The sequence below is a fragment of the Scyliorhinus canicula genome, chromosome 7 (assembly GCF_902713615.1).
Source record: "Scyliorhinus canicula chromosome 7, sScyCan1.1, whole genome shotgun sequence".
Lineage (NCBI taxonomy): Eukaryota > Metazoa > Chordata > Chondrichthyes > Carcharhiniformes > Scyliorhinidae > Scyliorhinus > Scyliorhinus canicula.
This window is the reverse complement of record NC_052152.1, coordinates 65,390,165-65,414,178: the sequence shown is the minus strand read 5'-3', so window position 1 is coordinate 65,414,178 and position 24,014 is coordinate 65,390,165. Positions and strand designations below refer to the sequence as shown.

The following is a 24,014-nucleotide window of genomic DNA, read 5'->3' as shown; positions in this document are numbered from 1 at the left end:
ATGAATTTCTAAAGGGGAAATCATGTTCAACTAACTTGCTGGAGTTTTTTAAAGATGTAACCAAAAGCGTTGATGAGGATAATGCTGTTGATCATAGAATTTACTGTGCAGAAAGAGGCCATTCGGCCTATCGAGGCTGGAGACCCAAGCCAGGAATCGAACCTGGGACCTTGGAGCTGTGAAGCAACTGTGCTACCGTGCTGCCCTTTGATCGGTGTGATATACATGGACTTTCAAAAGGCATTTGATACAGTGTTGCACACAGCAAATAGTATCCTCGGCTGTATTGATATGGCCATAGAGTACAAGAAAAGGAGGTTGTGCTGAATTTGTATAAGACCATATAACCACTGCAGTGCAGAAGGAGGCCATTTGGCCCATCGGGCCTGCACCAACCCTCTGAAAGAGCACTCCAACCAGGTTCCCGCCCTATCCCTGCAATCCCATGAGCTCACCTAACCGGCACATTCCTGGACGTGAAGGGAAATTTACCATGCCCAATCTACCTAACCACATCTTTGGACTGTGGGAAGAAACCGGAGCACCCGAAGGAAACCCACGCGCACACGGGGAGAATGTGCAAACTCCACATAGACAGTCACCCAAATCCAGTCGGGGAACACTTCAGCAGTCAAGGGCATTCAGCCTCTGACCTCCGGGTAAGCGTTCTCCAAGGCGGTCTTCAGGACACGCGACAACGCAGAATTGCCAAGCAAAAACTTATAGCTAAGTTCCGCACGCATGAGTGCGGCCTCAACAGGGATCTTGGATTCATGTCGCATTACATTCACCCCCCACCATCTGGCCTGGACTTGCAAAATCCTACCAACTGTTCTGGCTTGAGACAATTCACACCTCTTTAACCTGTGATTATCCCTCTCCCTGGATCTGTAATGATTTGATTACCTGCAAATGCTCGCATTCCAAGCATTGTCCAGCATCTCTATATAAATGTTTCTGGAACATACCTCTCCATTCATCTGAGGAAGGAGCTGCGCTCCGAAAGCTCGTGTTTGAAACAAACCTGTTGGACTTTAACCTGGTGACTTCTTACTGTACCCAAAACTGGGATTGAACTCTGGTCCCCAGCATTGTGAGGCAGCAGTGATCAACACCGTGCCGCCCCACTAGTTAGACTTCAGCCAGAGTATTGTGCACAGTTCTAGGTGACAGACTATAGGAAAGATATGAACGCATTGTGGAGAGTGCAGAGGAGATTTACAAGAAAGGTTCCAGGGACGAGAAACTTCAGTTATGAAATAGATTGGAGGAAGTTGGAACTCTTCTCCTTGGAGAGGAGAAGGCGAAGAGGAGAATTGATAGAGCTCTTCACTATCATGAGGGGGCTAGACAGAGTAAGTGGAGAGCAGCTGTTCCTGCTCCCTAAAGGATCAAGAAAAAGAGCGCATAGATTTAAAATGATGTGCAAAAGAACCAAATGCAATGTGGGAAAAAAATATTTTCCACATAGCAAGAATCTGGAATGCACTGCCTAGAAGTGTGGTGGAGGCAAATTCAATTGAGGCTTTCAAGAGGGACTTCGACGATTATTTGACATACTTGGAATCTCTACAATGCAGAAGGAGGCCATTCAGCCCATCAGGTCTGCACCGACCCTCCAAAAGAGCACCCGACCTAGGCCCACATCCCCGCCCCCTATGCCCTGTAACCCAACCTAGTTGTTTGAACACAAAGGGACAATTTAGCATGGCCAATTCACCTGACTACACCTTTGGACTGTGGGAGAAAACCGGACAACTCTGAGGAAACTCGCACAGACACAGGGAGAAGGTGTACACTCCACGCAGACAGTCACTCAAGGCTGGAATTGAACCCAGGTCCCTGGTGCTTGCAGTGCTAGCCCACTGTGCCACCGTGCTGCCCCAGAATAGAAACAATGTGCAGGGGAATGGCACCAAGTCATAATGCTCGTTCGGAAAGCTGGCGCAGGCATGACGGGTCAAATGGCCTCACTGTTGCGATTCTGTGAATTACTGTCATACCTTTGTTAAATACACTTCCTCCTTTATACTCTGCCTGATACTACCACTGTACTATCACTGTTGTTGGGACGGAATGCCACCTTTTTAAAAGATTCTATCATCACCTGATCTCCATGTGAATAATGATAAGATGCTGGTCAACAATGTGGGATTTTTGTTCAGAATTTGAAGAACACTTGAAATCAGTTCATTACCATGCCAGCAAATTAATTTTAAAACCAACTTTCATTATGTTTTATTTGATTGAAATGTAATTATTTTTCGGTCTAATTATGCCATTTGAACATGACTGGAAGTTTTAACTAACAAAACTTTATTGGCTCATAAATAAAAGAGTGTACAGCTGTAAGTGCAAAATACATGTAAAGGTAGAACTTGTATTACTTTAATGCCTTTCACAATACATTACAAACTAAGGCCAACAAGGTCCCAAAAACAGCAATGTGATATTGGTTCAAGGTTAAGTATTGACCTGAATAGTGAGAGAGCTCTTCAGATTGTACTGTGAAATCTTGTGTCCATTTGAGTGTGCAAGTGGGCAATACTGCATTGGAATGTTCTCTTGGATTATATTCTGCAGTCACTGGAGTGGAGTTTGAACCCAAGTGAGTTGATGGCTGGTACCTAGACCCAGACAGAAGCTAAATTTTACAAAATTTGAGTTATAACCCTGCTAAAGCAACTTCAGTTGGCAAGAAGGCCAGGAGACTGGAAAAACTTACTTAATTTATAGTATATTACGCTTAGTGTGCATGGTTACAAGATTAATGCAAGTGAAGCCTTTTGGGCTAGTTTAATTTATCCACCAAGTGGTGAAAGATTAATTGCCCCTCTTCCACCATAACTTCATTTCATTTTACATTAATTAGTCTAAGGTTTTTACATCCACTACCCTCTCTAGAAAACCACTCAAAGTTCATTGCTCTCTGCATCAATTTATTTCTGACCAAAATTTGAAGCTGTCCTTTCATCATCAGTTTTAGCTGACGTTCTCTCGTTCTAATATCTTGGCTTTCCTTAAAATAATGCTGAGTTTGCCGTGACTGTGCTATTTGGTATCTTGTGTACTCCGATCAGATTCACTCCCAATTGCCTGCTTTCAGAGTTGATGACCCTAGTTTTTCGTCATAACTCATTTTTTTGATGTGAGGGATCAGATATGTAAATTGTAAATTTCCTTTGCATCTTGGTGAGCACAGCTCTGATGGTACAGTTTGAACAGAATGCTGTAAAAGATTTGGCACAACCTCCTCTGATTAATATTCCATTGATCAAACAATATTCATTGTATATGATTTGTTACTGTTTTATTGTGATATGACCGATTAAATGTGGGGGATACGATCTTTCTCCAGCTTCACCTTTAGCTATTTCGCTCCACTTAGATGCATGATGCCAGTTTTCTTCCAATATTTAGTGCATTATATTTTTATGTATGTATCAAATTAAATTTCCTGTCATTGTGCCATTTACTGATTTTACCCAATTCTTCTTCTGGCTGCTTTTTCTGACTTGAACAGTCAATCAATTTATCACCTCTGAATGTAACTAATTTGGCTTATTATGCACAGATAACGAAAACCTGAAACTAATAAATTAGTAAAGCAGTGATTACATATGACCAAGTAAAACTAAAAAGGTGTCATGTGATTTTGTTAGTAAGTTAATGTACAATATTTTAAGCATATTTTGGCATTGTTATAACAATGCAAATTAAATTTAACTTCTAAAAGGTAACTTCTGTGTCATTTAGAAGAAAGCAAATCACTCCTTTCATGACATAAAACATATTGTACTGTGGTAATATCATTATTAGAAATGCTCCTCTTCCCTGACTGCTTCTGTAAATCAAGAGCAATACAGTACAATCTGGATGATGCCAAATTTGTAGAGATCTTTACATATTGGATATACATGAAGTCGTGTAGGTAATAGTAATACTTGTGCTTGAAAAGTCAATAACAAATAAATTAGCATTTGGCTAAACGCCTTGTAAGTTAATACTTCATTTCCACTATCTTCGTATACTATCTCTATTTCAAGATAGAAGAGATGAGTGACAGCTCGCATGACAAAATGGAAATAGTAAAGTGAAGCCTCAGACATGAATAATCACCACTTGGGTAGGTACCAGAGAGTGCCCTGCACCAATGGAACCATACCACAATGAGGGGGAGAGGTGTTGTTGAAGGATTCTATTTTTCTCGTAGTTTAACAGCGGGTTTTAAAGAAATCAAAGCGACTTTGATTTATATCCAAAACTAAATAAAATTGCACTTCATTGGAAGATCATACAGTATAAATAGAATAATATAATTCTATTTAGTATCTTAAAACATCCTCAAAGATAACATGTAGCTGAAATTACAACATTTTAAAGTCTCTTCTTTCTCTCGATCTTTGTTTACTTGACTACACGTTGGACTGGATCTTCTTTGAAAAAGAACCACACAACAGCACATGGCATTGATTTTGGGTGCAATTTAATAGCCTCGCCGTGCTCGACTTGGTGACACGACGAGGTCATTGAAGATTCACGACGTTCAAAATGTCTCACGTGATTTAACAAAATCTCGCGAGACGTTGCGATCCGGCTCTCGCCCTCACCTGGGGGAAATCCAGATTAACATATTTAAGTGAGCCTTTAGGCTTATTTAAATATATCTGCGCCGTATTCTCCCGTGGCCGAGGAACTAATGGCCTCGCCTGGGAGGTCCCGCCATGGCACCGTTTAGCACTGGTTTCCACAAACCTGGACCAAGCGTAACAGCACCTGAAAGACTCTCACAGGCTGTTAGAGACCCCTGGGTGGTTGGGCTCTGGGCAGAGTGGTACCCTTGCACTTCCAGGGTGCCTTGATGGCACTGCTAGGCGGGCAGAGTCAAGGTGCCAGGTTGCCCACGCCAGGGATCAGGCTTGGGAATGCCTTGCACTTAAGAGGTGGTGTGACAGGGAAGGGGGCGACACGCAAGAGGCAGGTTGGGGAGGGGGGGGGGTCCGGAGGATGCAGTGGTGGGGGTAAAAAGATTGGGATGGCGTTTAAAAATGGCACTTCAATCCACGAATACAGTTGCTGCACTGGTGAGCTGACCTGATGCAAGGGGGCCTCGGCGGGGCGTTCCTTGCCGAGGCAAAAAAAATGGCAAAATGGCCATTAAATAGCGATGATGTTCTTGGCGCTGCAGGTGTCGAGAAACACCCCGCTAAATGCCCCAAAACGGGACTCTTGTCCCGTTAAATCACGGCCAAAATGTGTACATTGGCCAACAAGTTCATGGAATTAAGAAATGTTGGGTGAGAATCTGTTGGTCTATTTGCTTTGCACGTTAGCTTTACTGATATTTGTAAGGAATTGATGTATTTGCACATTAATTGCTCATTGAACTTGTCACAGAAAGTTAGGACTGGAACTGAACAGCACAAGTACCATTTAACAATGTGATAATTGCTTGTACAATATCAATTAACCTTGCTGGCCCAAAATAGGAACAATTTAAACTGTTCAATTCCATACCTACATGTAGTCAATTGTTAGAATTTGAAAGTGCGTTTATTTTTTATTTCTCTTTTTCTCTGTCATAAACTAATCTTCCTTATCCTGTCTTTATTTTTCCTTCTGTACTGGATTTGACTTTAATTTACCCATCTCCTCTGTTCCGCTCTTTGTTGTTTGTGGCATTCACCTGAAGTTGTATATTTTCTGTTGCCCTCATTATCAGCTTGCATTTTCAGCAAGTTATGGCACAAATATTTTTTGAGCTGCAGTGTACTGAAAATGGTCAAACGACCAGTGCGTACTGCAAGATATCGAACTCCAGTAGTGTCTGGCTCAATATGTTCAGTCTGTTATTGGTGGATATGTTGAAATGCACGATAAAGGGGGACAATCTTAATTCTGCTCTTAACTACAGGGTATAAAACTTAAAACCTTGGACTTTTGCAGTGAATATATTCTACTATCTGATACCATGGGCTAGGTTCTCCGTTTTGGAGTCTAAGTCTCCACTCCGGTGTGAAAACAGTGGTCTTTTCCGGCAGGAAAACTGGAGTAAAATGGCCATTGATGCCCCGTTTTGCCAAGAGCTAGCAGGAAGGCAGCGTAGAGCTCACAGTTGCATAGTGATGATTTTCTGGTTGTTATTGCTGGAAATTACACTTTGTATAATATCCTATTATATAATATCAAAAGCAACATGGGAAACACCAACAGCACAACTTTCTGCATGGATTGTTCTTTCTGAATTTTACTGCTAGCCTGATTTCATCACTGCCCTTTTCCGTGTATTCTTTTGTGCTCAGCACTGCCCTTTCAATATTGTTAAGAAAGTCCCCTTGCTCCTGTACCAAAAGTGAAATCTGCACAAAGAGATCTTGTAACTCTTTGATTTGATTTTCAAGGTTGATCAGTTCCTTGTGGCGGTTCTCAATTTCGTTCAGATGTCCTTTGGTAATTTTAACGTCACTGAGGAAGTTCTCGTTGAAAACGTACCATTTGTCATGTTCCACCATGTTATTCACTTCCTCTTCTGATACTTCCTTTCCAATCACTTCAAGCTGACGCTGAATGAATTTCTTACAGTTTTCTTGCTTTTTATTTAAAACGGCATTGAAGTCTGACATTGCTACCTGATACTGCTTAAACAATATTGAATATTGTGTCCTCTTCATTCTTGAGATAATTGCATCCACCCCAGCCTCTGCCTCTGCTTGTTGCATGTCCTTTGATAAGATATCTAAACGTTTCTGGATGGACTCAGCTCGGACTTTGATGTCTTTAATGAGGTTGAAATTGTCTTTTTTTACAATGCTGAACCGACGTGTGAAAGGCATGGTAGTGCTCTGTTGACTCAGTTTCTTTATTTCATTGTTTAGTTCATTGATTTCATCTTGAATTCGCTGTGTACCCAATAGGAAATCCTCTATGACCGGCTCCTTTTCAAAAATAATGGCCTGCTGTTTGAAGTCTATACTGTCTTCTGTTTGCTTGCTTTCTTCACCTTCATTGCTTATCTTAAGTCCTGCCTCCTTTGCCCGTTGTCGAAGTTCTTGAAGACGGTCCCTCATTTTGGTTACCTGTAATCTGTTACAGTAGGCTCATCTTCCACTCATACCTTCTCTACAGATTCTTGCAGACGTTTTTTAATCTATGTAAAAAGAAGAGATTTTCAGAAGTTAAAATACAAATTTGTAGATTACACGAATTTCTGAAAGAAAACAATTATGTATTATGTTTCAATATTTTTGAATAGTTGAAAGTTGCAGAGGCTCTCTCGAGATTGAGTTAATGCGCACTGTTAGATCCTAGTAGAGAGAGTTTTATACCGCAGGTGATTAGAAATGTTACTTCTTGGACATCAAGAAAAATAAGGCAAAATTGGTGAGGGGAAGAAAGACAAATAAATAGTTATTATTGCCACTATGGAATAAGTGCCTTGAGTGGGTTTAGTGTGACTTATTCATATGATCCAGCTAGATTGTCATACTGCATCAGGTAACCTAGATGGAGAAAGCACCTTAAACGTTTGGCAGTTCAATGAGCATTGTTTCCTCCATGGGAGTAAAGTTAATCAATTGGCCATTGGATGGCCAGGACACTTGAGCTTTAAATATCTACATTTATTGTTAGAGAAAAATAATGGCAAGAAGCTTAAAGGTGTATTTCAACTTGCAGAGTTTCGAATTTTGATGGTTAGTTGATTTTATGCATTACTCAAATATTTATGAAGGCTTATTAACCTGCACCATCACAGATGCAATCCCAGCAGCTGATATGATGCAAATGGATTTTTTCTGTAATACCATGTAGAGCCAGAACAAGTCTTGAATTGGGTTATTGCTCTATTTTGCTCAAGCTCCTTGCACACCACAATTAACACAGCCTGACATTTTATAGCAAGGAAAGTTGTCTCTTGCTGGATGTAAATAGTCAGAGCCATGTTTTTCACAGTGGGGTTGAGGCTTTCACAGTCAAACAATGACTTGATAAATTGTAAAGAGAATGAGATAGTATGGTGTTATGTTTCTTTGTTGCCGCAATGAGAAAAGGGTATGGAGGTGCCCATACTCTGGATTCTTGTAAAACATGATGAGAGGTTTATTAAGGGCGTTACTCAGTACAATCAAGGTGGTGATCTGCTGAAAGCACACGTAAACACGACTGACGTCACTACACATCATCTCACGCAAAACCAGCAAGAATGTATTCCCAGATACACAACAGATGTGCACATTTTGCAAGAAAAGCTCTTCAAATGCAGATCAGGGATAAAGAGCAAACTAAATTTTCTGCCGTGCAGGGCCATGCCTTTGGAACATGGATATTGCTTTTGTTTTGCTCATTTTGACATTAATATCTGAATAATTGACATTGTCTGCTGCATCCCAGGTGAAAGATGGACAACAACTATACTCTGAAATTGCAAGTGATTGATAGTTACTCCAACCATGCAGATACCTTTTAAAAATTAATTTACGAGATACGGGCATTGTTGATTAGGCCAGCATTTATTGGCCTTAGTTGCCCTTCAGAAGGTGGTTGTGAACTGCCTTCTTGAACTGCTGCAGTACCTGAGATGCATGTACACCCACAGTTCTATTAGGGAGTGTGTTCCAATATTTTGACCCAGCGACAGTGAAGGAACGGTGATATATTTCCCAGTCGGGGTGGTGAGTGACTTGGAGGGGAACCTCCAGGTGGTGGGATTCCCACGTATCTGCTGCTCTTGTCCTTCAAGGTGGTACTGGTCATGGGTTTGGAAAGTGCTGCTTGAGGAACCATGGCAAGTTCCCGCACTACATCTTGTAGATGGGACACACAGCTGCCACTGTACATTGATGGTGGAGGAATTGAATATTTGTGGAAAGAGTAGCAATCAAGCAGGTTGCTTTGTCCTGGATGATGTCTAGCGTCTTGAGTGTTGTTGGAGCTGCCCTCATCTGGGAAGTAGAGAGTATTCCATTGCACTCCTGACTTGTAGATAGTGGACATGCTTTGGGGGAGGGGTGGGGGTCAGGAAATTAGTTACTCACTGTTTTTCCCCTGATGGCCGAGGCTCACCAGGCCTTCAACCGTATCAAGGCCGACATCGCCAAGGCCGCGCTGCACGCGGTCGATGAGACGCTGCCTTTCCAAGTCGAGAGCGATGCATCAGACGTCGCTGTGGCCGCCACACTCAACCAGGCAGGCAGGCTCGTGGCATTCTTTTCCCGCACCTCCGAAATTCGGCACTCCTCCGTCGAAAAGGAGGCCCAAGCCATCGTTGAAGCTGTGCGGCATTGGAGGATTACCTGGCCGTCGGGAGATTCACTCTCCTCACTGATCAACGGTCGGTATCCTTCATGTTTAACAACACACAGCGGGGCAAGATGAAAAATGATAAAATATTGAGGTGAAGATTCGAGCTCTCCACCTATAACTACGAGATTTTGAATCGCCCCGATAAGCTCAACAAGCCCCCCGATGCCCTATCCTGAGGTACATGTGCCAGCGCACAAGTGGACCGACTCCGGATCCTGCACGACAATCACTGTCACCCAGGGGTCAGCCGTTTTTCCCATTTCATCAAGGCCCGCAATCTGCCCTACTCCATCGAGGAAATCAGGACGATCACCAGAGACTGCCAGGTCTGCGCGGAGTGTAAACTGCACTTCTACCGGCCAGACCGTGCACGCCTGGTGAAGGCCTCCCGCCCCTTTGAATGCCTCAGCGTGGACATCAAAGGGCCCCTCCCCTCCACCGACCGGAAATTGTACTTCCTCTGTGCGGCCGATGAATATTCCCGATTCCCCTTTGCCGTCCCATGCCCCGACATGACGTCTGCAACCGTCATCAAAGCCCTGAACACCATCTTCGCTCTGTTCGGAGGCCGGGAGATTTCTGAACCGGAGGGCCAGCTAAACAGCCCTCCAGACCGTTCCATTCTCCCGCTCCACCTGCCCATTTCCCCTGGAGTTGTAGTTGGTCGTCCTGCTTGAGGCAATGCCCCTGTTGAGCAGGTACTGGCGCAGTGCATCGCTCATGAATGAGGATCCCTGGTCACTATTCCTAGCTTTTGATCTGCTCTGGTAGCTACTGTATTAATATGGCTAATCCAGTTCAGTTTATGATCAATGGTAACCCCCAGGATGTTGATTGTAACGGATTCAGTGATGGCAATGCCATTGAATGTCAAAGGGCGATAGTTAGATTTTCTCTTGTAGGAGAAGGTCATTGCCTTGCACTTGTGTTGCGCGAAATGTAGCTTGCCACTTGTCAGCCAAGCTTGGATATTGTCCAGGTCTTGCTAAAATTGAACATGGGTTGCTTCATTATTTGAGAAGTTGCGAATGGTACTGAAAATTGTGCAGTCATCCGCAACCATCCCACTTCTGACCTAATGATGGAAGAGAGGTAATTGATGAAGCAGCTGTAGATGGTTGGGCATAGGATATTACCTGAGGACCTCCTGCAGTGATGTGCTGGAGCTGAGGTGATTGACCTCAAACCACCACAACCATCTTCCTTTGTGCCAGGTATGACTTAAACCAGCAGAGTGTTTTCCCCCTGATTCCCTGACGCCATATTTGCTGGGATGTCATCCTCTGTGAAATGCGGCCTAATGTCAAGGGCAGTTACTGTCACCTCACTTAGGCATTCAGCTCTTTTGTCCATGTTTGAACCGAGGCTACAATGAGGTCAGGAGCTGCCTCATCCTGGCAAAACCCCAACTGAACATCCATGAGCAGGTTATTGCTGAGCAATTGACGCTTGATAGCACTGTTAATGACTCCTTCCATCACTTTGCTGATGATGGAGGGTAGACTGATGGGACAGTAATTGGCTGTGTTGGATTGGTCCTGTTCCTTGTGTACAGGACACACATGGACAATTTTCCACATGGCTGGATAAATGCCAGTTGTAGCTGTCCTGGAACAGCTGGCTAGTGGCACTGAGACAAGTGATGTGGAATACAAGATTATTGATCTACATAATGCTAGTTTAGAAAATTGTGCAATAATCAGTACCATGTAAATAGATTGAACCACGATTTAACAGTATAAATATCATCCCATATTTGAACCAGTTGGAAGAATTGTGCTTCTCAGTGTATGAGGCAAAACCATGGCTAATTTGTATTCCAATCCTTAATATAGCTCATGTAGCTAGTATTTTACTCCTAGTTATGAAGTTCATGTGCACAATTTTTGCATCAGGAAATGCAATTCTATATGTGTCTGGAATGTTTAGTTAATTCTTGTTCACCATAATTTCAGTCGGCATTTAATACTGCATCCTGGATGTTTTTCAATTTATTTATCAGAACAGTTAGGCAAGGCTTCTTCCTATTTTTAAATCAAATTATTGTAATTTGAAAGGTATAGATACTTGTGATCCCAGAATATACAAGTGCTAGAAAATGGGATTAGAATGGTTAGGTGGTTGTTTTGTCCAGCGCAGACATGATGGGCCGAAGGGCCTTTTCTGTGCTGTACGATTCTACTGCTATCGCTCTGTGACATGGATCTTTTATAGGTGATAGTAAAGCTATATATTAAAAAGAATAGATATTTTTAAACCTCGGAGCATTCAGTACAAATAAGCGGTGGTGTTATTGGTTGGGCCACAGTTGGAGGCTTGCGTGTCGTTCAGGATAAAGAATCACCAGTATGATATACTGCAGGTGAGAAGCTATTGTTATATCGGCTCAAATATCAAAGTAGCTTTTTCACTTGAACGCAGATGATTGCGGCGGGGGTGAGTTGGGATCTACTTAAAATTTTAAATAACGTTACATGTTTTGGAAAGATAAATATTGAAATATTGTTTGCATATGCTAGAAAATCGGTCGCACAGGTACACATTTAGAGCTATCACTGCAAAAATAAAGGCAAGTTAGAAGCTACTATTCTGGTTTCTGTTATAACAATGTGGAATGTTTTTCCACAAGTGGCTATTGAGGCAGAGCCAATACATCATTTAAAAAAGAAGTGGATACCAATTTGATAAGGATGTAAGATATACTCGGAAAGGGCACAGAAATTGAATTGGAATGGATGGCTCCAGTTCACACAAGTATGATGTGTTAAATGGCTATCTTGCATGTCGGAATTTAAATGACTCGTGTTATTTCAACATTGAATTCTAAAGTGATGCGACATCCTTGCAATTAATGAGCACATTAATTTTCAAATTTGTTTCAAATGAGTCATATTTGGCAATCGTGTGTTTGCATGTGTATTCATTCTATGATATTTGGTTATAAAAATTGTTTGATTTGCCCTTCTGTTGCCTTGTGATATTTGGCTATTGTCATCATGACAAGTGACATGTCTTCATTATCAAAAGATTGACTGGATTCCACAGATAAAACGTCTTGAGGTATTCATGTGTACTTCTAAATTGTGAAATTTAGAAAAATTTGTATCCTACAAAGTTAGTAAGGTCAAGTTCAATATCAACATCTCTACCTATTTTGCATTTTAGAAAGTAGCTTCTGTCTGCTGTGCGTTTTGCATTGTGTATCCTTTTAAATAGTAAAATTCTGCTATTTTTTTAACTCGTTTTTAAAAATAAATTTAGTATACCCAATTCTTTTTTTCCCCCAATTACGGGGCAATTTAGCGTGGCCAATCCTCCTAGACTGCACATCTTTGGGTTGTGGCGGCGAAACCCACGCAAACGCGGGGAGAATGTGCAAACTCCACATGGGTTGTGACCTAGAGCCGGGATCAAACCTGGGACCTCAGCGCCGTGAGGCAGCAGGGCTAACCCACTGCGCCACCGTGCTGCCTTTAACTCCATTTTTAAGGAACCTTCTAAACTAGCTCCAACTGTGGAAGTTTAATCCATGAGTCATTTATTTTTAAAAGTCCATTTTTAAATTGACTTGTACTTGGACCGAATGCCATGACTAATGGTTCCAAAACTGTTTACGTCACAAAGTTTGTCATCGGCCACAACAAGCATGTATAATAAAGATATATAACATCACGAAATTGTGTCATAAATGTGGGAAAATCAAACAAGCATTTGAGATTGTGTAATATTAGTTTGGGAATTCCCCTAAGTACAAACTCCTCAGCCAACCTTGCAGTAACTGGTGAATTTGCTTCAGTGAAACAAGAGAAAACTGGATGAGGGCCAAAATAGATTTTCTGCCAAAGTCCTCAGCCTAGTGTCCAAGACTGATTGACTTGGGAAAAGAAGGCAAAGAACAGAAGGAACTGTTGCTTATTGCTAATTTCCTAATGAAACAAGAAAATAAATGTAGATCAAGAGGTTTTGAAGTGTGCAACTGCTGAACAACAAATGCACAACATAGTAGTTGGGTGTGCCAGCTTGCTTTCCAGCAACAAGTTGGAGGCAGTTCCCTATTCATCAATACAGTTAATAATTGTGGTATATCTGTTCCAAGTTTGAAATTTACCAACTAACTAGATTTGAGAAAATGGTCTAGCAGTTGCTGTAGAGCAATCGTCAGATATGTAGCTGTTCAAATCATTAACATTTCAAGCACAAAATCATTAACAGGCTGATCAGCTGCATAAACTATACCTGACGTTTTTAGTCAAACTATTTCTATATTAGGACCGTGCGCATTGACAGTGATGAGGTGAATTCAGGCATAATGAGAGGAATTTTGGGTTGCACATGCAGACTTTCGCCAAATCCCCAGGGGGTAGGCAGTCCCAGAGGCCGCAAAATATTCTTCAAAGAAATCGCTGAAGGATACTGAGCTGATTACACGGATAGCCTAAGGAGAATCGACATAAAGGATTCCTTTCGTAAAGGAAGTGAAAAAGGGCAGGGTTCTCGTTAATGTTCAGTAACTATCGTGCAATCCCTGCTCAAAAGGATTGGAGTTGCTGTTAATATTCCTATATTTGAATAAACTGCTCATACTTGCTTCCTAGTACCACATATCTCAATGGCCACAGGGATAAAGAACTGAAAAGGACTTATGCCCATGGACCTCCCATCATCAAAGAATACATAACTGCAAGAAAAAAGACAGGGAAGAGAAGATAATAGTTGGAAGCAAAAAAAAACTACTTAGCTGGCGAGGTGCCACTCTGGTCATCTTGACATTAGACTTTCAAATCTAAAGGATAAAGTACTAAAAATGGATTGTGGGAGATTATTTTAGATGAACTTGAACCTTTTAGAGGTTTGAGTGACTTGGTTTACCTGAGCAATGAGGACTTGTTTACTACAGTAGTCCCCCGTTATACCGCGCTCCGCAATACCGCGGTTTGCGATATACCGCGGGGGGGCTTATGGACCCCAACTGTGACTGAATTTCAGCCGGCCGCTGAAATTGACACTGCCCGCTGCTCTCTCCCTCCAATCAGAAACATTCAAACTTAAAAGTTGGATTGGAGGGAGAGAGCAGCGGGCAGTGTCAATTTCAGCGGCCGGCTGATTGTTTCAGTGAGAGAGCAGCTTCCCTCTCCGGATCAAAGTGAGCCGGCCGCTGAGATTGACACTGCCGGTTGCTCTCTCCCTCCAATCCAACTTTTAAGTTTGAATGTTTCTGATTGGAGGGAGAGAGCAGCCGGCAGTGTCGATTTCAGCGGCCAGCTCACTTTGATCCGGAGAGGGAAGCTGCTCTCTCACTGAAGCAATCAGCCGGCCGCTGAAATTGACACTGCCCGCTGCTCTCTCCCTCCAATCAGAAACATTAAAACTTAAAAGTTGGATTGGAGGGAGAGAGCAGCGGGCAGTGTCAATTTCAGCGGCCGGCTGATTGTTTCAGTGAGAGACCAGCTTCCCTCTCCGGATCAAAGTGAGCCGGCCGCTGAAATTGACACTGTTTAATTAGATCCACGATGGGGGTTTTAAATTTATTTTAAAATCTATGCTAGCGCTTCCCATTGTGAGTCTACGGGGGTCTGACCTCTTTCCCCCCCCCCCCCCCCCCCCCGCCCCCTGTAGACACTCAATGGGAAGCGCTTGCATAGATTTTTAAATAAGTTTAAAACCCCCATCGTGGATATCCGCGGCTCGGATGCAACGCGGGTGGCTGTCTTGGACCCCAACACCCGCGTTATAAAGGGGGACTACTGTACCAGTGAAAGGTGCTAGTCTTGTGGACTTTCTCTGCATTGCTTCCATCTCTTGAATACATTTTAGTATCAGAAAATGATACTGTACTATACTCTAGGATTGGTCTGACATGCATTCTTAAAGTTTAATTTTGTTTTCTTTTCCAATCTGTTCTATTTCCACTATTATGAACTTGGCTTATTTGGTTCCAGGGACACTCTAGATCTGGAGCATATAATTGACACTTCACAATGTCATACAGAGAAAATGCTGCATTGTTTGAGGTGTCATTCTTTTGAAGCTCTATCTTCCTGACCATGATTCAGGCAGATCTGGAAGATCCATGGCATTATTTGAAAAGTGAGAGTTCTCCCAGTGTCTTTGCCAACAATTCCACTTATATAATACCATAAAAATGGATTAACTGGTCATTAATTTCAGATTTGTTTGTGGAGACTTGCTGTATAAATGTCTCCCTTTTTTCGCTACATAACTGAATGCACTGTTAGGAAAACAAAGGTTGTTTTAAGAGAATTATATTCGTAATGGTAAACATTTGAAATAAGGTATAGCTTAAAGTGTGTTTAATTTAATGTTTTTGCACTAAGAAGGGTCAAACTTGTAGCTAGATTCATGCCGTGTGTGAGAATGGGTTAAGTTCCAACTGTGTTTCTCTTGTGTTTTGAGAGTGCTACAGCGTGAAGAATAAATAGGTCAGCAGAGGGATTCGGGTATTGCTTAGCAACATGTAAGGTAAAAAAGCTTCTAAGTTTTAGTTGTAGCTGGATATATTGTAGTTGGAGATAGGACATCAGGAGTCCACATCCCTCAACCCTACCAGAAGTAAAACTGGACAGGATGGATGCTGCAAAGAGGCAGGCTTCCTAGAGTACAAGTTACTGTCCAGACAAGCAGGGATTTGGGACAGAGAGAATTTCTCAAGATGACTGAAGTTAAGACCAAGGTATTGTTGAGAAGTCCAGGAAACAGTAAGTACAGGTTTCTGAGTTAAAGAGACAATTGCAGTAACTAGATTTAAAGTGGCACAGTAGACTTCCGAGGTAACTTGAACGGTAAAGCCATTTTAATAGGAGTCTGGCAATCATGAATCAAAGCAATTGTAAATAGTTTGTACAGCAGTCAAGACAAGAATTCCTAAAACAAGTGGTGTGAAGCCTGAACTGGATTTTCTGTTAAAGGTGGAACAGAAGCTTTGTTTAAAAGTGTCTTTTGGAAAATCTGATCTGGATTTCAGAATTCAAACTGCTGATGGAAAGCACTATTGTGAAAGGATATCTTAAAGCGTGTTTTGGGTAGTGGCGTTTGGAAACTTGTGTGACAATCATCGGGGGAGGAGTGTGGGGTGGTTGCAAACTCTGAGGAGGCATATACATACATTCACTTGGAGTTCAGAGTGAGGAGCCTATTTCACCACAGTAATTGTTCTGTGCTTAAAAGGGACTTTCTGTTGATGAGACCATTGTATTTTAGAGACTTTGTAATCCATGTTAATCTTAAAATCTGTGTGTATTTGTTAGGATAAGGGGAGGGGAAGTACAGGAGTACTATATTATAATCCGGGCGGTGGCCTGCAGAGATGGGGCACCTCACATTTAAAAAAACATTTAGATGAGCACTTAAAATGCCATTGCATATAAGGCTTATGGACCAAGTGCTGAAAAATGGGATTAGAAAAGATTGGTATTTTTTGCGGGCATAGACACAATGGGCTGAAGGGACTATTTTCTGTGCTGTAAAACTCCATGATCTTAAAATACATGGATTAGGTCAATATCATTTCAGTTTTTTTCCACACTGCTCTCTTTTCTTTCAATCATTCAATGATCAGACAATTTGATCATTGAGCCTACTAAGACCTTCCAACTTCACTGCTAGTTATTTCTTAGCCTTCCTGTTTTTCTTGTTTGCAGTACTTGTTTACGCTATGTATTCATGGAAATGGACCACCCATTTTAAGTATTTTGTTGTGTATTGCCATTTTGTCCATTGGCAGGTTGCCTGTTCTAATTTGGCCAATTTAGATTAAAAATGTGAGTTGCATTAACACAAGTCCATCAGTTCATTTGGTGGAAAAAGGAAAGTGAAAATAGTGCAAGACATAAATATTTGTGTATTTTGTAAAACCTATTCAGCTGAAACTAGGGAAATACCATATTATACATTGGAACATAGGTGGGTAATAGATAGCCTGTTGCCTTGTGTTTTGTTTTGATCTTTTAGGGCATAATCAGACAAATAATTCTGATATTTTTGCACATTCTCCTCGTGTCTGCCTGGGTTTCACCCCCACAACCCAGCGTAGGTGGATTTGCCACACTAAATTGCCCCTTAATTGGAAAAAAATAATTGGGTACTCTAAATTTATTAAAACAAAACTCCCATTTTGTCAAGAGAAGAAATAATTCTAGGGTAAATCCTGCATTTAATTTTAAATTTGTCAGACCTCTGGGATAACTCTGATAACTCTGATATGCTGTAATATCAGGTAAATGAGACAGTCGTACCACTGCCACTTTTGGCACAAAGAACCCTCCTGTGACCACCTCATAACAATTGAATACTTACCATGGAGAAATGTGGGATTCAATCATTGAATCACTGAGAAGGCTATTTGGCTCATTATGTCCATGCCAGCTCTCCGTAACTGCAACTCAGCCTGTCCTTTCTCTGTAGCCCTGCATTTTCTTTCTCTTCAGGTGTATATCCATTCCCTCTTAACATCCGTAATTAAACTTGCCTCCACCACATTCCTTGTGTATTCCAGATCCTAACAACTTGCTGTGTTTTTAAAAAAAAAAAGATTTTTCCTCCGGTCACCATTGGTTTAAAGTGATTGGTTGTCTATCTTTCTGCCGTATCGGGCAGTTCTTCTCTATCTAGTCTGTCCAGACCCTTGATGGTTTGAACATCGTTATCAAATCTCCCCCCCCCCCCCCCCCCCCCCCCCCCCCACCTCCTCTGCTTTAGGAAGAGCTTCTCCAACTTCTCCATTCTATCCATGTAACTGAAGTCCTTCATCCCTGAAACAATTCTTGAAAATCTTTGCAGCACCACCTCTGCATCCTTCCGCAATTGCAGTTCCTGAATCAGACATAATACTCCAGCTGAGGCTGAACCAGTGTTTCATAAAGATTCATCATTGTGTCTTTGCTTTTGTACTCTATGCCTCTGTGAAGCTTACTACCAAAACTGGACTGTGGTGGAGATTCAAAATCAAAATGGAAGCTATCACTTTAAATCATGAAGTCATTCATCCTTATGATTGCCTATCCCCCAGATTAATGACTGTTATATGTCCCGTTTAGTTGTAACTTTTATATTTCTGGCCTTTGCAAGCTAGATCACCATTAGTGCAAAATATAATCAGTTTTTGTTACAAATCACCCTGCAAAGTATATAAGGCAGAATATAGCATTGCAAAAAAATGCAGTTCCAACTCTCTTGAGGTTTACAATACATAAGGAGGCCACTTTGCTCCTCTCATCTGCATTGGCTCTTTGCTGCAACAATTCAAAATTAATCCCACCACTGTGTTTTCATATAGTGTATCTTCGTGGAATCATAAGAGTGGTACAGTGGTTAGCACTGCTGCCCTAAGCACCAGGGACCTGGGTTCGATTCCGACCTTGGATGATTGTGTGGAGTTTCCACATTCTCCTCGAGTCTGCATGGGTTTTCTCTGGAGACTCGGGTTTCCTCCCATCGTCCAGAGATGTGAAGGTTAGATGCTTTGATCTTACTAAATTGTGCCTAGTGTCCAAAGGTTAGGTGTGGTTACGGGAATAGGGCGGGGTATGGGCCTGGGTTGGGTGCTCTTTCGGAGGGTCGATGCAGACTCTGTGCCAAATGGCCTCCATCTGCACTGTAGAGATTCTATGATTCTAATTACCTTCTGCACATTTATCATAACTCCTGTTATTTCTATATGCTATGACCCACATTCTAGAAGTGTTACATTTTGTGCTAATTGCATTATGAACAATGAAGGCAACAATTCAGCAAATATGGTTTATGATTTCCGCAGAAATTGTTCTATATGCTGTTAACAGCAGTAGATCTAGCACTGGCCCTGTGGCACTCAGCCACTGACCATTTGAGCTTGATTCACAACCACTTGAGGTATCTTGCTTTTTTTGATCAGTTTGGCATCTTATTATTAAACTCTGTTAAAATGGAAATATATCCCATTCACCGAATTAATAAAGTTTGCAATTTTCTCAAAAAACTCCACTCAATTTATTATAATAATCTTTATTATTTTCACAAGTAGGCCTACATTAACACTGCAATGAAGTCACCACACTCCGGCGCCTGTTCGCGTGCACAGAGGGAGAATTCCAACAAGCAGGGGCACGATTCTCCGCCCCCCATGCCGGGTGGGAGAATAGCGGGAGGGCCTCCCAACATTTTTCACACCCTCCCGCTATTCTCCCCCCCCCCCCCCCCCCCACCAATGCCCACCGATCGCAGGCCGTGCGTCCGTAACGGATGCACTCTTTTCCCTCCGCCGCCCCGCAAGATCAAGCCGCCCCGTCTTGCGGGGCGGCTGAAGGAAAAGACACCAACTGTGCATGCGCGGGTTGGCGTCATCGGCCGCGTCAACCGGCATGACGCTTGACGTGCGGCCTTGACGACCGTCGTCAAGGCCACGTCACCGTGACGCACGGGGCCGCGCTCCTAGCCCCGCCCGGGGAGGAGAATCGGCCTCGGAAGTGGGCGTGAAGGCTGCCGTGGGTCACGGCCTGTCCCAAGGCAGCCTTTACGATTCTCTGCATTTGCGGAGAATTTTGCCCCATGTCTATCGGGGCTTGTGGGAGGAAACCGGAGCACCAGGTGGAACTCGCACAGACACAGGGAGAACATGCAGATTCCGCACAGACAGTGACCCAAGCAGGAATCAAAATGGGGCCCTGGCGCTGTGAAGCAACAATGCTAACCACTGTGCTATCATGCCACCCACAGGCAAATCCCCTCAAAATTAATGCTAACTGCCTTTTATTCATCGAAATTTAGTTTTTCCCTCTTTCAATTTGCTTCTACTAATTTACCCATGATAGCTGTTGGACTCAGCAGCCTACAGTTTCCTGGGTTGACACTGTGCTTTTAAAGATACATGTTATGTTAGCTACTTTCCAATTAGGGGTATTGTCATTTCTTATGATTCCCTAAATGTAGTGTCAAGAAAGTGACCAGTTTGCACTGGTCACTTCCTTGTGTATGCTTGCATGAACTTCTTCAGCTTCTGCTTCATGGCACCCCTTTACTTTCCTTAAGTTATCAGTGGTTAGCTAATCTGATATTCCTTTATCTTTCATTAGTTTCTGTTTTCTTCTTTCCAACTTCTATGCTGAGGGACTATAATGGTCTATTCCATGAAAACGGAAAAGACTAATTCATTTAGTACATTTGCTATTCTATTCATATTATCTGCTACCCTAACCTCATTATTTAATTTAGTTTCCCGTACACATTTCTTAAACTCCTTTGTCTAGTTTATATTATCTAAATCAATTAGATTGTATTGTCCATAGATTTATGCTTTCGGAACTAGTCTCTTTTTTGTCCTTGTTCTCACACTTTTTCCCATTTGTTATCCTTTTGTCTTGGAGCTATGTGTTCACTGTATTCTGTTGTGGTACAAACATACATTGCATTTTGCCTCTCTTTCCTCTGTGACAATATTATCCAGTTTCCTGAGCTGCTCAGGATCAACTTTCATAAAGCTGAATGTTTATATATTACTTATTTGCTTTTCTGTCATAATCCTCAAGTTAAACTCTGCAATATTGTAGTAACTTGTTTTCCAACTATGACCTGCTTTACCATCTCCTGATTGTTATAATAAAACAATTGCAATTAAACAGCACCTTTAATATAGGTAAATGCCTGTGGCGCATCACAGGAGCAAAATTAGGTTAAAATTAACACTCAGCCAAAGAAGGGACTATAAGAACAGATGACTAAAAGTTTAGACATTGAAGTAGGCATTAAGGAGCATCTTAAAGGAGAAGATGTAAATGGAGAGATGGTGAGATTAGATTGGGAATTTCAGAGATTGGACCTTAAATGATTCGACACACAGTTGGGGTAAAAGAGTTCTTAGCTGGTTGTGAGGTTGAGATTTAAAGATGCGATGGGCCAAGTATTGTGGATCTCCTACTTGCATTGGTTCAATAATCAATTATTCCACAAAACAATCCAATATTTTCTCTCGGATCTTATTATCATGCATTCATTTCTAGTGCACCCTTCCTCAATATGTTCTGGTGAATTTAAGTCATCCATAACAATTTTTTGTTTCTGTGTACAGTTCCCACATTTGATGATACATATCTTGGTTCAATCCCTTTTTCTAATTTGATGATCTATACAGGATTAAAATTAGTTTCTTTCCTCTTGTCCTTCTCATGCTTAATCATGGGTTTACATCTTATCTGTACTTTGATTAGAAAGTTGCATTGCTATTATTATTCAGCTTTCTTTCACATAAAAGGCTAACATGCCCAACAGCTTGCCTCTTCTACTATTCCAACCATCTGTATTCCTATACCTTTATCAAAGCTGTGCTAATATTTATCCCAGTCTCTGACACCTGTGATATCATACCTCATTTGTATCAAGGACTTTTGTGCTTCCCATTTTATTTCAAATATTCCCAGAATTAATTTACAGAATCTTGAGGCATTCAGTTTTCTCACTTCCGTGACTGGTGTGATTGCTTTGACATATTTCCCCATGTAATCATATCCTTATACTTGGCAAGCTTACCTGCTATATCACTTTGATTTACCAGCTCCCACTCTCTATAGTGATATCTAGCTTCTTTTATCTTTCTACCTGCATCACTCCCCCACCATTTCTGACTCTTCCTGGTTGTTTCCTCCCTCCTTTTTTTTTCAACCTCTTCCTACTGCCTCATTTACTACCTCTACAAAGACATAGGCATTCTTTTGATTCATGTAAAGTATCTGTAGAAGTAAATTTATCCTAATGGATTGGAATTTCAATATACAAAAATCCCCAATTTTAGAACGAACTACTGAGCTGGTTCAATTTCCTAGTTTTGGAGTAGTATAAAGTTGCTAAGTTCAGAAAGTATTTAATAATGCAATATATTATGTAAATATATAGCTAAACATTTATGATCTTTAGCTTTATATGCAGCAGTGTTACAAAATTATAACTACTTAGTTGCTCCCAGTTGTCCATGTTTTATTTCACACATGCAATAGAAATCATTCTTAAAATATCTCTAATCATTGTACAGTACCTTATGCAATCCAACCAGAATTGATAGCACTCGTTCAAAACCTCAGATGGAATCGTAGCTCCCTCGATTATAAGAGTGAAGAATCAATACATAGCAGCTTCATGGCGTCCTTGAAGTTTCCAAGAGCAAGCGTCCTTTACGATCACAATTACTTTTTAATAGTTCCCCGTCTTGTAAACATTTCAAAGGAGCAACTTCCTACTGTGCTAAATGTTATGAGTTCTCAGACTACGTAACCTGGCACTCCTCCAGAAGAGATGTGATCCGACTGCTTGGATGTTCAAATGACGTCAAGAACAAGAAAGATTCTTCCTGTTGTTCCCTGCTCTGGGAATCTGGTTCAGCCTGTTGGGAGGCCTTCAGAGGAGCACAGTTCCTTGTCAGCTATCCAATAGCTTAAAGCTTTGAGAAACAATTCCACAATTGTCAACAATACAAATTATCAAGTAGTACAGTACAGAAGGACAAAGCACCCTGATCGTCCACTGATCACTCCTTTCTATATTTTTATTAAATCTAAATGATAATTATACTGTACCATGTGTGTATGTATTTGAAGCTAAAATATTACAGGCTAATTTGGGATCTTACATCCTGGCCAGTCTTTTCCCAAAGGGAGAATACATGTACATTTGACAGAATCATAGTAATTTGCATTGCAGTCATAATTTACTGGGCAGAAAATAATTGATCAAAAAGTCAAAGTCAGGGCAGCACGGTGGCACAGTGGTTAGCATTGCTGCCTACAGCGCTGAGGACCTGGGTTCGCATCCCGGCCCTGGGTCACTGTATGTGTGGAGTTTGCACATTCTCCCCGTGTTTGTGTGGGTTTCACCCCCACCACCCAAAAAAGATGTGCAGGATAGGTGGATTGGCCATGCTAAATTGCCCCTTAATTGGAAAAAATAATTGGGTACTCTAAATTTATAAAACAAAAAAAAAGTCAAAATCACTTCCAAGATCATTTCAATGTATTTAAATATGGCAACCAAATACCATTAAAGTGTGTTTTTGTCTTTGAGTGAATGTTTGCTCAAGCAGCTGTTTCATAGCATTGTACGTACAGCCCTCCCATTTTTCATGAATAATGGTCAGTGATTAAGATACAACAATCTATGAACTATGGTAACTATTTTCGAACCTCCTGAATATTTCATTCTCCCCTTTTTAATGATATTAGCTAACTTTAAACCATTGAATGCTAAAACTGCAATTAGTACAATTGACTTGGGGTACTGAAATTTACAATGCAAAGGAAATAATTGCATAAGAGTTAAGCTAAAGTTGTTGAAGCACTCTGTATTGTTCATGTCTATACTGATGATAATTAAGCTTGTTCAAAAAAATATATTTATCTTCATAACAGCAGGTTGCAATTCAAGACCAGAGGTCTTATAAACATACTTTCAGCTTGGATGTACAGTCATGAATCTATAATGTAATCAATTTGTTAAATAAATAAGATTAATAATTTGTCAATGATCATTATATAATAATATTGTTTGTCTTCATTACAGGTTTTATTCATGCCACAACATGAAACTTGTAAATTTATTTCCAGTAAAATCTACATTGTTCCATTTGGTCTCCCTTTCTGCATTTACAACCCTCCTTTCCCCCAGAGAAAACCTGGAGGAGCCTGTATGACAGGTTGCACCAGACAAGAGCTCTTTTAAAGTTGTACAATAACCAATCC

General features: G+C 41.4%; 2 protein-coding genes across 6 annotated transcripts in view; one reads left to right on the top strand and one right to left on the bottom strand.

Annotated features, from left to right (window-relative positions):
* The window catches only part of arl13b (ADP-ribosylation factor-like 13b), a 123,479-nt gene that overhangs the window by 62,695 nt on the left and 36,770 nt on the right, over window positions 1-24,014 (top strand). The window lies entirely within an intron of this gene.
* stx19 (syntaxin 19) lies at window positions 2,296-22,538 on the bottom strand. Its single transcript, XM_038802190.1, has 2 exons — window positions 22,319-22,538; window positions 2,296-7,147 (listed from the first exon to the last, which is right to left on the bottom strand). Exon 2 carries the CDS (start codon window positions 7,065-7,067, stop codon window positions 6,186-6,188), a length of 882 nt encoding a protein of 293 aa, XP_038658118.1. The 5' UTR covers window positions 7,068-7,147; window positions 22,319-22,538; the 3' UTR covers window positions 2,296-6,185.